The sequence below is a fragment of the Symphalangus syndactylus genome, chromosome 13, assembly GCF_028878055.3.
Source record: "Symphalangus syndactylus isolate Jambi chromosome 13, NHGRI_mSymSyn1-v2.1_pri, whole genome shotgun sequence".
Lineage (NCBI taxonomy): Eukaryota > Metazoa > Chordata > Mammalia > Primates > Hylobatidae > Symphalangus > Symphalangus syndactylus.
In genome coordinates this window covers 113,751,330-113,764,548 of record NC_072435.2, presented here as the reverse complement: position 1 = coordinate 113,764,548, position 13,219 = coordinate 113,751,330, and the positions used below count along the sequence as shown (strand labels likewise).

At 45.7% G+C, this 13,219-nt stretch overlaps 1 protein-coding gene across 4 annotated transcripts in view; it reads left to right on the top strand.

The window, feature by feature from the left end:
• WSB2 (WD repeat and SOCS box containing 2) overlaps positions 1-13,219 on the top strand; it is a 29,737-nt gene that overhangs the window by 1,093 nt on the left and 15,425 nt on the right. The window contains exons 1-2 of one of the 4 annotated variants that reach the window (XM_055235589.2): positions 104-251; positions 9,181-9,349. In XM_055235589.2, coding sequence (XP_055091564.1) covers positions 239-251; positions 9,181-9,349 — 182 coding nt within the window. In that variant the 5' untranslated portion in view covers positions 104-238. Of the gene's footprint in view, positions 1-103; positions 252-7,872; positions 8,019-9,146; positions 9,350-13,219 lie in introns of those variants that run through there. The other 3 variants (XM_055235590.2, XM_055235591.2, XM_055235588.2) reach the window with 3 other exon arrangements.

Here is a 13,219-nt window from a genome sequence, read left to right as displayed (position 1 = left end):
CCCTCAACTGCCCCCCCCGTTTTTATCCCGTCCGCACCCCCCCTCCGTTTCCCCTGCGCCCCGCCCCCGCGCGTCTCCGCCCGCGCCCACCGCCATGTGACGGGAAGCAGCTGATGGCCTCTCCGGGCGGCGGCGGCGGCGGCCGGGCCGGGGCGGGCGGCGCGGGGGCGGCATGAGGGCCTGCGGCCCGGGGGGCTGAGGCGCCCGCCGCCTGCCGCGGGGGCCGCGCGCGTCCTCCATGGAGGCCGGAGGTGAGTGGGGCCGGGCGCGCCCGTTCCTGCCCGGCGGGGCCCTGGCCCCGTTCTCCCCGGGGAGGGGGGAGGCGACCCCGGGGCGGGCTCGGCGGGGCGGGGCGGGGGCTGGACGCGGCGGGGGCGTCCGGCCTGGGAGGTTCGCGCGGGGCCGGCGGGGGTGCGCGCCCGGCGACCAGCTTTGTTTCACTTTCGTTGTCAGTGGCCGCCACCCTGACTCCTGCCGGCGACAGGATCGGGAAGATCGGGCTTCTGCGGGAGGAGATCCCCCGACGGGGATAGAGGGGGCCCCCGGGTGGGACTCGGGGCGCGGGGGGCACCAAGCCCTAAAACGGAGATCCCCAAGGGGGTGGGTGCCCCTGGGTACCCAGGTGCCAGGGGACGAACTCGCATGTCTGGATGGGAGTCACCTCTGCCCTCACAAGCTGTGTGATCGTGACAGTGGACGAGCCACTGAACCACCGCCACCCACCTCTCAGTTTTGATCTGCAAAATGGGATAATTCTAGTATCTGCCTCGGAGGGTGGTTGGGACCCGATAAAAATGGGATCTGGGTTCCCTATTGAAACAATCTATTCCCAGCCTCTCCCACTGGAGATTAATTCAGTGGAGGTGGGGCGGGACTGGAGATGCTGATCCCTGGTGACATGTATGATCAGGCAAATTTAGGATACACTGATGGGTGGGGACCTTGCATCTATTCTTGTTAACTGCCATCCCCATCAGAAGACAGCGTGGAAGTCAGAGGATATTGAATATACCTCAAGCCAGCCCAGATGAACATAAAATCTCAGTGGGAAAGGTGTGTCTCTTATGCAAGGGGAAAAAAAACCCAAGACGCATGCATGCCTTGGCCCTCTCCCCTCCAACGACCTTCCCTCGGAACCCCACCTGTATAGAAACTTGGGATAGATTTAGAATTGATTCCGGGAGTCCCAGCTCTTGAAGGACCCGAGTTTAAATGTAATTTCCTTAGGAGAAATTTTCAGAACAGGGTCAAGGCCTAGGGCTCAGAATTTATTCCAGAACTTCATTGTAATCTTGCAGCCAAGTTCAAGCTTCATCCTGGTCTGGAGGATTCTGATTGCTGATGGCTTGTTATTGTGGGTAGGGAGGTTGAAATCTGGGTATTCCCTGGGGTGGTGTTACTTTTTAATTTAGGAAATGACATTTCTTTGTTTGCTGAAGTCAGGCATTGAGTTAAAAGCAGCTCTCTCCCCTTCCCATCTAGATAAGGGCTTTCTTTTCAGTGAGTGTTACCCGAATAATTCTTTTTAAAAGGGCCCCTACTGTTTGTGTAGATCCTATGTGAATCTTTTTATAGCTTCCGTTTCATTTCCATTGCCTCCTTGCAGTTCAATCTGAAAGCAATCTGTAGCTAGCCTCCCTTTTTAACAGAAATCTGTTTCCAGTTCTGGGGTTTTCCTAAAGATTGTCAACTTCGTTTTGAGGGTGTGGGCAGGGTTGTTGAGAGCTGCCAAGTTACTGTACAAAAAAGGCCAGAGTTTTAACTTATTTTCAAATGGAATAAAGCCCATTGTAAAGGAAATAAAATGGGCAACAGTTGAAATCTTCAGAGCAATGGTTAAACTTCACTTATTCATTCAACAAATATTTGTTGAGTGTCTGCTACGTGCCAGGCACCCTCTAGGCCAGCCCTGACCAACAGAAGTTTAATGTGAGCCATGTGTGTAATTTAAAATGTTCAAGTAGCCACATTGAAAAAAAGAAAAAGGAACTAGGTGGCAATTTAAAAACTCTTTCAATCCAACATGTCTAAAATATTACTGCTACATGTAATCAAATAAATTGTAATGTTTTCGATTTTTTTTGTGCTAAGTGTTCAAAATGTGTTCTGTATTTTATACTTACAGCCCATCTGAATTCTGACTTGCCACATTTCAAGTGGTTGGTAACCACATGTGATTTCCCTATTAGACAGTGTGTAGCCCAATAGCAGTTAACCGGCAAGTTTGGGTGGGTCGAGAAAGAGATAGACAATAAATACGTAAAAATGACAGGCAATCAAGAAAATATCAACCAAACGTGCGGGGTAGCTCACGCCTGTAATCCCAGCACTTTGGGAGGCTGAGGTGGGCAGATCACTTGAGGTCAGGAGTTCGAGACCAGACTCACCAACATAATGAAACCCCGTCTCTACTAAAAGTACAAAATTAACCGGGCCTGGTGGTGCATGCCTGTAATCCCAGCTACTCAGGAGGCTGAGGCAAGAGAATCGCTTGAACTGGAGAGGCGGAGGTTGCAGTGAACCAAGATCTTGCCATTGCACTCCAGCCTGGGCAACAAGAGTGAAACTCCATCTCAAAAAAAAAAAAAAAAAAAAATTGAAGTGATGGTTATAAAGAAAATCAGATGGTTAAAGGAAAGTGAATGGTGCCAGGCGCAGTGGCCCAGCAGTTTGGGAGGCCAACTTGGGTAGATCACTTGAGCTCAGGAGTTTGAGACCAGTCTAGGCAGCATGGCGAAACCCCATCGCTACAAAAAATACAGAACTATAGGCATGTACATGGTAGAATGCGCCTGTAGTCCCAGCTACTGGGGAGGCTGAGATGGGAGGATCATCTGAGCCTGGGGAGGTCGAGGTTGCAGTGAGCCATGATGGCGCTACTGCATTCCAGCCTGGGCGACAGAGCAAGACACTGTCTCAAAAAAAATAAAAAATAAAAAAGGAAAGTGAATGGTCACTTTAGATAGTGAGGCCAGGATGGTCTCTGAGAAGGTGACATGAGGACCAATCCCTGAATGATAAGATGGAGCAACTAAGGAAAGCTTTTGAGGCCGGTGGAATATCTAATGTACATGTTTGATACAGGAAAAATCACCTAGCTTCCTGCTGGCTGGGGTCATAGCTTTCATCTCTGTGTTGAGGCTAACTGCTTTGCCTAGAAGAGGCTTATAATACATACCTTTCCATTCAGCTCGATTGTCCAAACACATCCCATTGTTTAATTAGAAAACCCTGATCCAGGGCCAGGTGCAATGGCTCATGCCTGCAGGAGGATCGCTTGAGCTCAGGAGATCAAAACCATCTTGGTCAACATAGCCAGACCCCCATCTCTACTAAAAATTTAAGTTAAAAAAAAAATTAGCTGAGTGCGGTGGTACGCCCCCGTAGCCCCAGATACACAGGAGGCTGAGGCGGGAGGATCACTTGAACCTGGGTGGGAGGTTGAGGCTGCAGTGAGCTGTGATTCAGCCACTGCACCCCAGCCTGGGTCTCAAAAAAAAACAAACCCAAATATATATATATATATGAATATGATATACTTGAAATTTGCTAAGAGTAGATTTTAAGTGTTCTCACCACACAAAAATAAGTATGTGAGGTAATGCATATATGGTAATGAGCTTGACTGAGCCATTCCACAATGTATACATATATCAAAACATGTTATATGCCATAATAGATACAATTTTTATTTATCAGTTTAAAAAAGAAGAGGCTGGACATGGCGACTCACGCCTGCAATCCCAGCACTCTGGGAGGCCGAGGTGGGCAGATCACCTGAGGTCAGGAGTTCGAGACCAGCCTGGCCAAAATGGTGAAACCCCATCTCTACTAAAAATACAAAAATTAGCCAGGCGTGGTGGTGCATGCCTGTAATCCCAGCTACTCGGGAGGCTGAGGCAGGAGAATCACTTGAACCCAGGAGGCGGAGGTTGCGGTGAGCCGAGATCGCGCCACTGCACTCCAGCCTGGGTGGCAGAATGAGACTGTCTCAAAAAAAAAAAAAAAAAAGGAGAAAACAAAGAAATCCTGATTCATAGGCCTTTTCACCAAGAAGGGTCGGCAAGTACCACACCAGTTGAAGCTAGATACCCCATCCCCAGCTCTGTTTTTGTTTGTTTGGTTTTTAAGTTCTGCACTAATTAGGGCTTTCTCTCCCTGTAGCCAAGTTTAGTTTGGGCCCAGACTCCAAGAGACAGGAGTCACTGGGTTTGTTCTTCTTTTAGCTCCTGGATTCCTGAACCTGAAATAGCAAGAGATTAAATCCCTAAATCACAGAAATAGAGTGTGAATTCTGAGTAGGGCTTGTGTTTAAGAAGCATTTCATGTGAAATGTTTGGCATAAGCATCATCAGAGTTTAAGGGGCTTTATTTATTTTTTATTTCTGGGGGACAGAGTCTTGCTCTGTCACCCAGGCTGGAGTGCAGTCACGCAATCTTGGCTCACTGCAACCTGCACCTCCCGGGTTCAAGTGATTCTCCTGCCCCAGCCTCCCGAGTAGCTGTGACTACAGGCGCCCACCACCATGCCCAGCTAATTTTTGTATTTTAAGTAGAGATGGGGTTTCATCATGTTGGCCAGACTGGTCTCGAACTCCTGGCCTCAAGTGACCTGCCTGCCTTGGCCTCCCAAAGTGTTGGGATTACAAGCATGAGCTACCATGCCTGGCCAGCTTTATGTTACTTTTTTGTTTAAAGAGTTATACCATATGTATTTATTAGACAAATATTTACTCACTGCCTGTCCTCCACCAGGAATTCTGCCAGCTCTGGGGATAAATATACAAAGTTCCTGCTCCCTAGAGTTGATGTCCTAGTGGAGGGGAGACAGATGGCGATCAAATGGTGATAGGGCTGTAAAGAAAATAAAGTGAGGGGTTGTGAAGGAGATTGACTAGGGGTCAGAAGAGTTCTCTAAGCAGTTGTCATTTGAGCCAGACCTGAATAAGAGTAGATGTCAGCCGAGGAGAGGCATTCCAGGTGAAGGGAATGGTTGGTGCAAAGGCCTAGGGTCAGAACTAATTGAGCATTGGCAGAGGGTAGAGAGAAGGGCAGTGTGTTGGAGCCAGGGGTAGGGAGAGAAGTACAAGCCCAGGAAGGTTCAGATTATGCTGGATTTTGAGGGCAGGGTGAGGAACTAGAGTTTTATTCTAACAGTGTTTGAAACTGACCACTCTGGAGGCAAGGAGAACCGATGGTGCGGGGCTAGAGGGGAAGCAGGGAGAGCAGCTGGAAGGTTGCCTACTGGGCCAGGCGGGAGATGATGCTGCATAGATGAGAGTAGAGATGGAGAGAGGTTAGATTTGGCAAGTCTTTTGGAAACAGACTTGATAGGACTTGCTAATGGATTTGGTATGGGAGATTAAAAAAAAAAAAAAGGCCAGACATGGTGGTTTACGCCTGTAATCCCAGCACTTTGGGAGGCTGAGGTAGGCGGATTGCTTCAGTCCAGGAGTTTGAGACCAGCCTGGCCAAGATAGCAAAAACCTGTCTCTACTAAAAATACGAAAATTAGCTGGGTGTGGTGGTGCACGCCTGTAATCCCAGCTTCTTGGGAGGCTGAGGCATAAGAATTGCTTGAACCCAGGAGGCCGATGTTGCAGTGAGCCGAGATCATGCCATTGCAGTCCAGCCTGGGTGACAGAGTGAGGCTACATCTCAAAAAAAAAAAAAAAAAAAAAAAAGGATAATGTAGAGGAAGTGAACCAATTGTGAATGTTATCAGGATGGAAAAAAAGAAAGGAATTTTCATCCTGGTCATTTGATCCGGAACTCCTGCTCTTAAGCAATTCTTCCACCTCTGCCTCCTGGAGCGCTGGGATTACAGGCGTGAACCACTACCCCAGGCCATCCAGGTCATTTGAAAATGTTTCTCTAGATCAGTCAATGTCATTTAATACTTGACTGCATCTGGGTTTCTCAGCATCCCTGGCCTCCACCCACTAGATGGCAGTAGTAGCAACTCCAGTTGTGACAACCAAAAATGTTATTGCCAAATGTCCTCAAGGGGCAAACTAGCCCCCATTTGAGAACCCTGGGTCTACAGAAATAGCTATACACAAGTGATTGTATAAATGAAACTATCACACATACAAACATACAGATTTCTAGGAGGATTTACCTGGGTCTATACAAATAGCTATTTACTCAGACGATATATATAAAAATATATATTTTTCTTTTCTTTTTTTTTTTTTTTTTTTTTAAAGAGATGGAGTCTTACCATGTTGACCAGGCTGGTCTTGAACTCCTGGCCTCAAGCTATCATCCCATCTCGGCCTACCAAAGTGCTAGGATTTTTATAGGCGTGAGCCACCGTGCCTGGCCAGACCTAATACATTAAACCCAAATTTACACATAGAACGTCTGAGAATGAATAGTTTACAAAGGCTTGATATGATTTATTAACATTCTATTTAAAGACAGAAGCTTCAGGAACACACACCTATTTTATATAACAAGATATACCTATGTTATTATTTTCCTATAAATGCATATACTAGAATTTTTTTTTTTTTTGAGACGGAGTTTCACTCTTGTTGCCCAGGCTGGACTACAATGACACCATCTCAGCTCACCGCAACCTCTGCCTTCCGCCTCCTGGGTTCAAGTGATTCTCCTGCTTCAGCCCTCTGAGTAGCTGGGATTACAGGCATGTGCCAACAGGCCTGGCTTATTTTGTATTTTTTTTTTTTTTTTTGGGTGCAGAAGACATGAATTGAAGTTTTTATTCTGTTTTTATATGGCATGTTACATGAGCAATTAATTTAAGCTTTTTTGAACTCAATTTTTTTTTTAAATTTTCTTATTATACTTTAAGTTTTAGGGTACATGTGCACAACGTGCAGGTTTGTTACATATGTATACATGTGCCATGTTGGTGTGCTGCACCCATTAACTCGTCATTTAGCATTAGGTATATCTCCTAATGCTATCCCCCCCCCGCCCACTCCACAACAGTCCCTGGTGTGTGATGTTCCCCTTCCTGTGTCAATATGTTCTCATTGTTCAATTCCCACTTATGAGTGAGAACATGCGGTGTTTGGTTTTTTGTCCTTGTGATAGTTTGCTGAGAATGATGATTTCCAGTTTCATCCATGTCCCTACAAAGGACATGAACTCATTATTTTTTATGGCTGCTATTTTGTATTTTTAGTACAGATGGGGTTTCTCTATGTTGGTCAGGCTGGTCTCGAACTCCCGACCTCAGGTGATCTGCCCACCTTGGCCTCCCAAAGTGCTTGGATTATAGGCATGAGCCAATTTTTTTTTTTTGAGACAGAGTCTCGCTCTGTCACCCAGGCTGGAGTGCAGTGGCGCGATCTCAGCTCACTGTAACCTCCGCCTCCTGGGTTCAAGTGCTTCTCCTGCCTCAGCTTCCCGAGTAGCTGGGACTACAGGTGCCCGCCACCATGCCTGGCTAATTTTTTTTTTTTTGTATTTTTATTAGAGACATGGTTTCACCATGTTTGCCAGGCTGGTCTTAAACTCCTGTCCTCAAGTGATCTGCCTGCCTTGGCCTCCCAAAGTGCTGGGATCACAGATGTGAGCCACTGCACCCGGCAAAAGTATTTTATAAATATATACATATGCATCTCTACCATCTGTTTTATTGAATCCAAGATACCATGGATCGTATTATCATCATGTATAACTGAGAAAAAAATACTACCTATTTAACTATGAAAAGTCATTGATTGTAAGATACATCCTGATTTCAGCGAGGTCAAAATGTAAGAAGATGTATAAAGATGTGTCTTAAAATATATGAAATACAGGTTTTAAAAATGAGTATCCATCTGGTAACAGCCAGGGTCAAAGTCGTCCACATTCCACATTCCTTGTGTGGAATGCACACATCGGGAAGTGACCTCATTCAGGATGGAAGCCAGTTTTTATGTTAGTAAGTGTCACAGTCATAATGGTCAACAAATTCATTCTGAAGGCCTTTAACTTATGAGCTTCATCAGCCATTGAGAGTCTTCCATCGGAGTAGAGAACTGAACTAGGAACTGTGGGTGAGTCAATGAAGAAGTTCCAATCTGGTGCCTACTCTTTCACAAGATGGTGTGCTAGGTCCTGGGAGAAACAAAGACGAAATGATCTGGGTGTTGGAACAAGGTGCTTAGACACTGATGAGAAGGGCGGGGGGCAGAGATAAAGTGGTTACATAAGAGAGAATGAAATAAACAAGGTGCGACTTATTTCCGTTTTGATAGTGTGAGATCAGGGTACGCTTCTTAGTTGTGAATCTAGGTGGGATTATTACTTTTTTCTTTCTTTTTTGTTACTTTGAGAAGCTAGGGATTCTCATAAGCAAAAAGTGGGTCCAGGTGTGAACGTAAATAAGCCCCTTGCATGTCAAGGAGATTTTGTGGCCAGAGTGTGGCGTGCAGGGAGGGGACAAGGGAAGGAGGCCGGACCGATGGGCTGGGGCAGATGGCATATGGTAGAAATCCTGGGCTCAGTTGCCTTTATGATGTAGGCAGTCGGGAGCTTTCGAATGTATTTCAAAGAAATGATGTGATGGTATGAGTATTTCAGCTTTAGCAGCATCTCTAGGGGTAGGAAGACTGATCAGGAGACTAGCAAAAGATCTGGGTGAGATGAGATGAAGGTTTAACCCCGGACAGAGGACGTGGAAGCGGGAGAGATGGGGAGATGGAATCCATACTTCGGAGTGTGAGGAAGCAGGGCAAGGGCTGAACGTTTTTAGCCTTCATGATGGGGAGGATGCAGGCGAGTGAGAGAGAGCCTTTGAGTTTCACATATTCCTTCTTTGACAGCAGCAGGTTCTTTTGAAGAAACCTGAAATGCATTGGAAGGCCTTGCTATTTTGGCCCCATAATCAGCACCATCTAGCATATTCCTGGTCTGGCTATCTCTCCACTTTCCTCCCCTTAAAGTATTCATAGGAAAATGAGGCCTCCATTCACTGGGTTCATGGGCACAAAGGTTACTGTGAGTCATGGTTAACCAGCAGTGAGGAGTGCCAGGATTGAGTAACCGTGGTGGAATGTGGCCTGTGGCTGCTGTTATTGCCCTGGGTCATTTAAGTGACAACTCCCTCTGGGAATGGATAGTGTCGCTCCTTGCCACAGGGAGACAGTGGCTTTCCTGTGTCTGGGTGGTCAGGGAGCAAGGGGGCGTGTGTTTGAAGCATGTTGTCTCATGCCCCAGAGGAACCACTGCTGCTGGCCGAACTCAAGCCCGGGCGCCCCCACCAGTTTGATTGGAAGTCCAGCTGTGAAACCTGGAGCGTCGCCTTCTCCCCAGATGGCTCCTGGTTCGCTTGGTCTCAAGGACACTGCATCGTCAAACTGATCCCCTGGCCGCTGGAGGAGCAGTTGTAAGTATTCTCGTACTGGGGCCCCACCCGGCACATTTCCAAACACTCCTTGTTCTTTTGCCATCTCGGTGCCCAAGAACCAGAGAGAGGGAACATGGCTCATGGTTCAGGAATTGATATGGGGGTTTCCAGAGCCCCAAGTTCTGTATATGTGAAAGTCAATTCTGTCAAGATTATGTTAGCCCCAAGTTGGCTTTTTTTCCCATAGCTTTATTGAGATGTAATTTATATACCACACAGTTTGTCCATTTAAAGTATACAATACGATGGCTTTTAGTCTATCCACAGAGTTGTGCATCCATCACCATCATCAATTTTACTTTACTTATTTATTTTTTGAGACAGTCTCCCTCTGTCTCCTAGGCTGGAGTGCAGTGGTGCAATCTTGGCTCACTACAACCTCTGCCTCCTGGGTTCAAGCGATTCTCCTGCCTCAGCCTCCCGAGTAGCTGGGATTACAGGCGCACACCACCACACCTGGCTAATTTTTGTATTATTAGTAGAGACGAGGTTTCGCCATGTTGGCCAGGCTGGTCTCGAACTCCTGACCTCAAGTGATTCACCCACCTCGGCCTCCTGAAGTGCTGGGATTACACATTTCTCCCATAAGCCACTGTGCCTGGCACATAATCAACTTTAGAATATCTTCATTTCCTCAAAAAGAAACCCTGTACCCCTTAGCTTAGATCCCCCAACCCCTCTGCACTCTCCAGGCAACCACTAATCTACTTTGTCCCTCTAGATTGGCCTATTCTAGACACTTCCTGTTAATGGAGTCACACAACACCTAGCCTTTTTTGACTAGCTTCTTTCATTTTACATAATGTTTTCGCAATTCATCCCTGTTCTAGCATATACTAGTATTTCATTTCCTTTTATTGCATCATATGGAGATGCCAAATTTTGTTCATACATTTATCAGTTGATGGACATTGGGTTGTTTTCATGTTTTGGTTATTATAAATAGTGCTGCTATGAACATTTATATAGAAAACTTGTGTTTTCTATGTTTAACTGTTTGAGGAGGTGTCAGACTGTTTTCCAGAGTGGCTGCACCATTTTACTTTCCCACTAGCAATGGATTCAGGTTCCAGATTCTCTACATCCAACCCTTGTTATTGTCTGTCTTTTTTATTATCCTAGCAGGTAGCCATCCTAGTGGGTTGAAGTGGCATTTCATAGTGGTTTCGATTTGCATTTCCCTGATGGTTATGGATGTCAAGCATCTTTTCTTTCTTTCTTTTTTTGTTTTGCTTTTTTTTTTTTTTTTTGAGACAGAGTCTCACTCTGTTGTTCAGGCTGGAGTACAGTGGCATGATCTCAGCTTATTGCAACCTCCACCTGCTGGGTTCAAGCAATTCTCTTGCCTCAGCCTCCCAAGTAGCTGGGACTACAGGCACACACCACTACTCCTAGATAATTTTTGTATTTTTAGTAGAGACGAGGTTTCACTATGTTGGCCAGGCTGGTCTCGAACTCCTGACCTTAGGTGATCCACCCACCTTGGCCTCCCAAAGTGTTGGGATTACAGGTGTGAGTCACCACACCTGGTTGAGCATCTTTTCAGGTGCTTACTGGTCCTTTGTATACGTTCTTTGGATAAGTGTCTACTCAGAGCCTTTGCTCGTTTTTAAGTTTGTCTTTTTATTATCAACCAAGTTTATTTTATTTACTTATTTTTTTGAAAGAGAGAGAGAGAGAGAGGGTCTTGCTCTTGTCCAGGCTTGAGTGCAGTGACTCAGTCACAGCTCACTGCAGCCTCAATCTGCTGGGCTCAAGCTATCCTCCTGCCCTAGCCTCCCAAGTACCTGGTACTACAGGCCTGCCACCATGCCTGGCCAACTTTTAAACTTTTTGTAGAGACAGGGTCTCGCCTAGGCTGGTCTTGAACTCCTGGCCTCGAGCAATCCTCTCGCCTCAGCTCCCAAGTAGCTGAGATTACAGGCGTGAGCCATGGCGCTTGGCCAAGTTTAGTTTCTGATACTAGTTTTTCTTTCTTTGGAATGGATGAGCCCCAGTGTCAGAATGCTGTGAGCTCCCATTCAGATGGTCCACCATCTGTATGTTTTCATTTGTCCCAGGGCAACTCTATGTCTGTATTTATTCACTCAGCCAGCCTTGGTTGCGTAGTTTCTTTTTTTTCTTTTGAGATGGAGTCTTGCTCTGTCACCCGGGCTAGAGTGCAATGGTGCGATCTCGACTCACTGCAACCTCCGCCTCCCTCCTGCCTCAGCCTCCTGAGTAGCTGGGATTACACGCGTGCGCCACCACCCCTAGCTAATTTTTTTGTATTTTTAGTAGAGACGGGGTTTTACTATGTTGGCCACCCTTGGTTGCATAGTTTCTTTGCGTAACACTCAGTTAGGGACTGAGAGTCCTGAGATAAATCAGACATGGCCCTTGCCCTTGAGGCTCTCATTTATTTTGCTTTAAGCATTTTTATAAATAACATTAGATTTAAGGTTTTTATAAGTTGGATATGAAACTTGCCTTGATAAGAGAGAATGTTGACAGGAGTTCGTTGAGATGGGTACTCTGCATGCTGCTAGAGTCGAGGGGGATAAATTTGGGCAATTTCTGGAAGGAAGCCTGGCAAAATGCATCAAGGACCTGAAAAACGTTCTTCTGGGCTGGGCGCGGTAGCTGATGCCTGTAATCCCGGCACTTTGGGAGGCCGAGGCAGGCGGATCATTTGAGGTCAGGAGTTTGAGACTAGTCTGGCCAACATGGTGAAACCCTATCTCTATTAAAAATACAAAAAGTTAGCCAGGTGTGGTGGTGCGCGCCTGTAATCCCAGCTACTCAGGAGGCCGAGGCAGGAGAATCGCGTGAACCTGGGAGGCGGAGGTTGCAGTGAGCCGAGATTGCGCCACTGCACTCCAGCCTGGGTAACAGAGCGAGACTCCATCTCAAAAAAAAGAAAGAAAAAAAAGAAATCTCAGAAATGGTGTCATCTATTTATATACACTGATCTTCATCATGAAATTAGTTGCATATTAAGAAAATTGGAAACAGTTTGAAATCCAGGGATGAGAGGATGGTTACGAAAATTTTACTATTTCCATATGATATTTTTGCAGCCATCAAATTTTGTTATGTGTTTTTAATCAGAGTTTTCAGTTCCTTCTGTGGTCAGTTTAATGATAATGCCAAGGTCATACACTGTTTACTAATTCCCCACCTGAAATACAAGGGATGCACCTTCATTTCTAGACTTGACATATAAGTAAATTTACTATATGAATTTATAGTCTGCTTTTTTAAAAAAGCACAACATGGAAGATCTGTCAGTTTCCTGAAAATCACTCTTGTTTTCAAATTTGTATAGATAAATATATCTTTTTTCTGTCACATGACCTAGAGCTGCTCCCGGGTGGAAGGAAGGGCCTGGGCTTGCATCTCCCTAAGGGCACTGTAGCTGGCTCAGGGTCTAGTGTGGAGCATGTGTTAGTTGGGGAAAGCTCCTTTACTTTAATTACTGGTATCAGTAAATGAAAATAGTAACAACTTTTTTTTTTTTCCTGAACCCTATTTCTGAACAAAACATAAATTTAAATCCTATTTCTGAACAAAACATAAATTTGTATAGATAAATATATCTTTTCACTATTAACTAGGGAAAATGGAAAAAGGTATTTATTAACCATTTTTTCATATTTATTATTTAACATAATGAGCGAAGTGTTATTGTTTCATATGTTAAGCGAGAAGTTACTGGTTTTGGAGAAAAAAAATCACATTTTTTTTTTTTTTTTTTTGAGAGAGTCTTGCTCTGTCTTCCAGGCCAGCGTGTAGTGGCGCATCTCTGCTCACCGAAACCTCCGCCTCCTGGATTCAAGTGGTTCTCCTGCCTCAACTTCCTGAGTAACT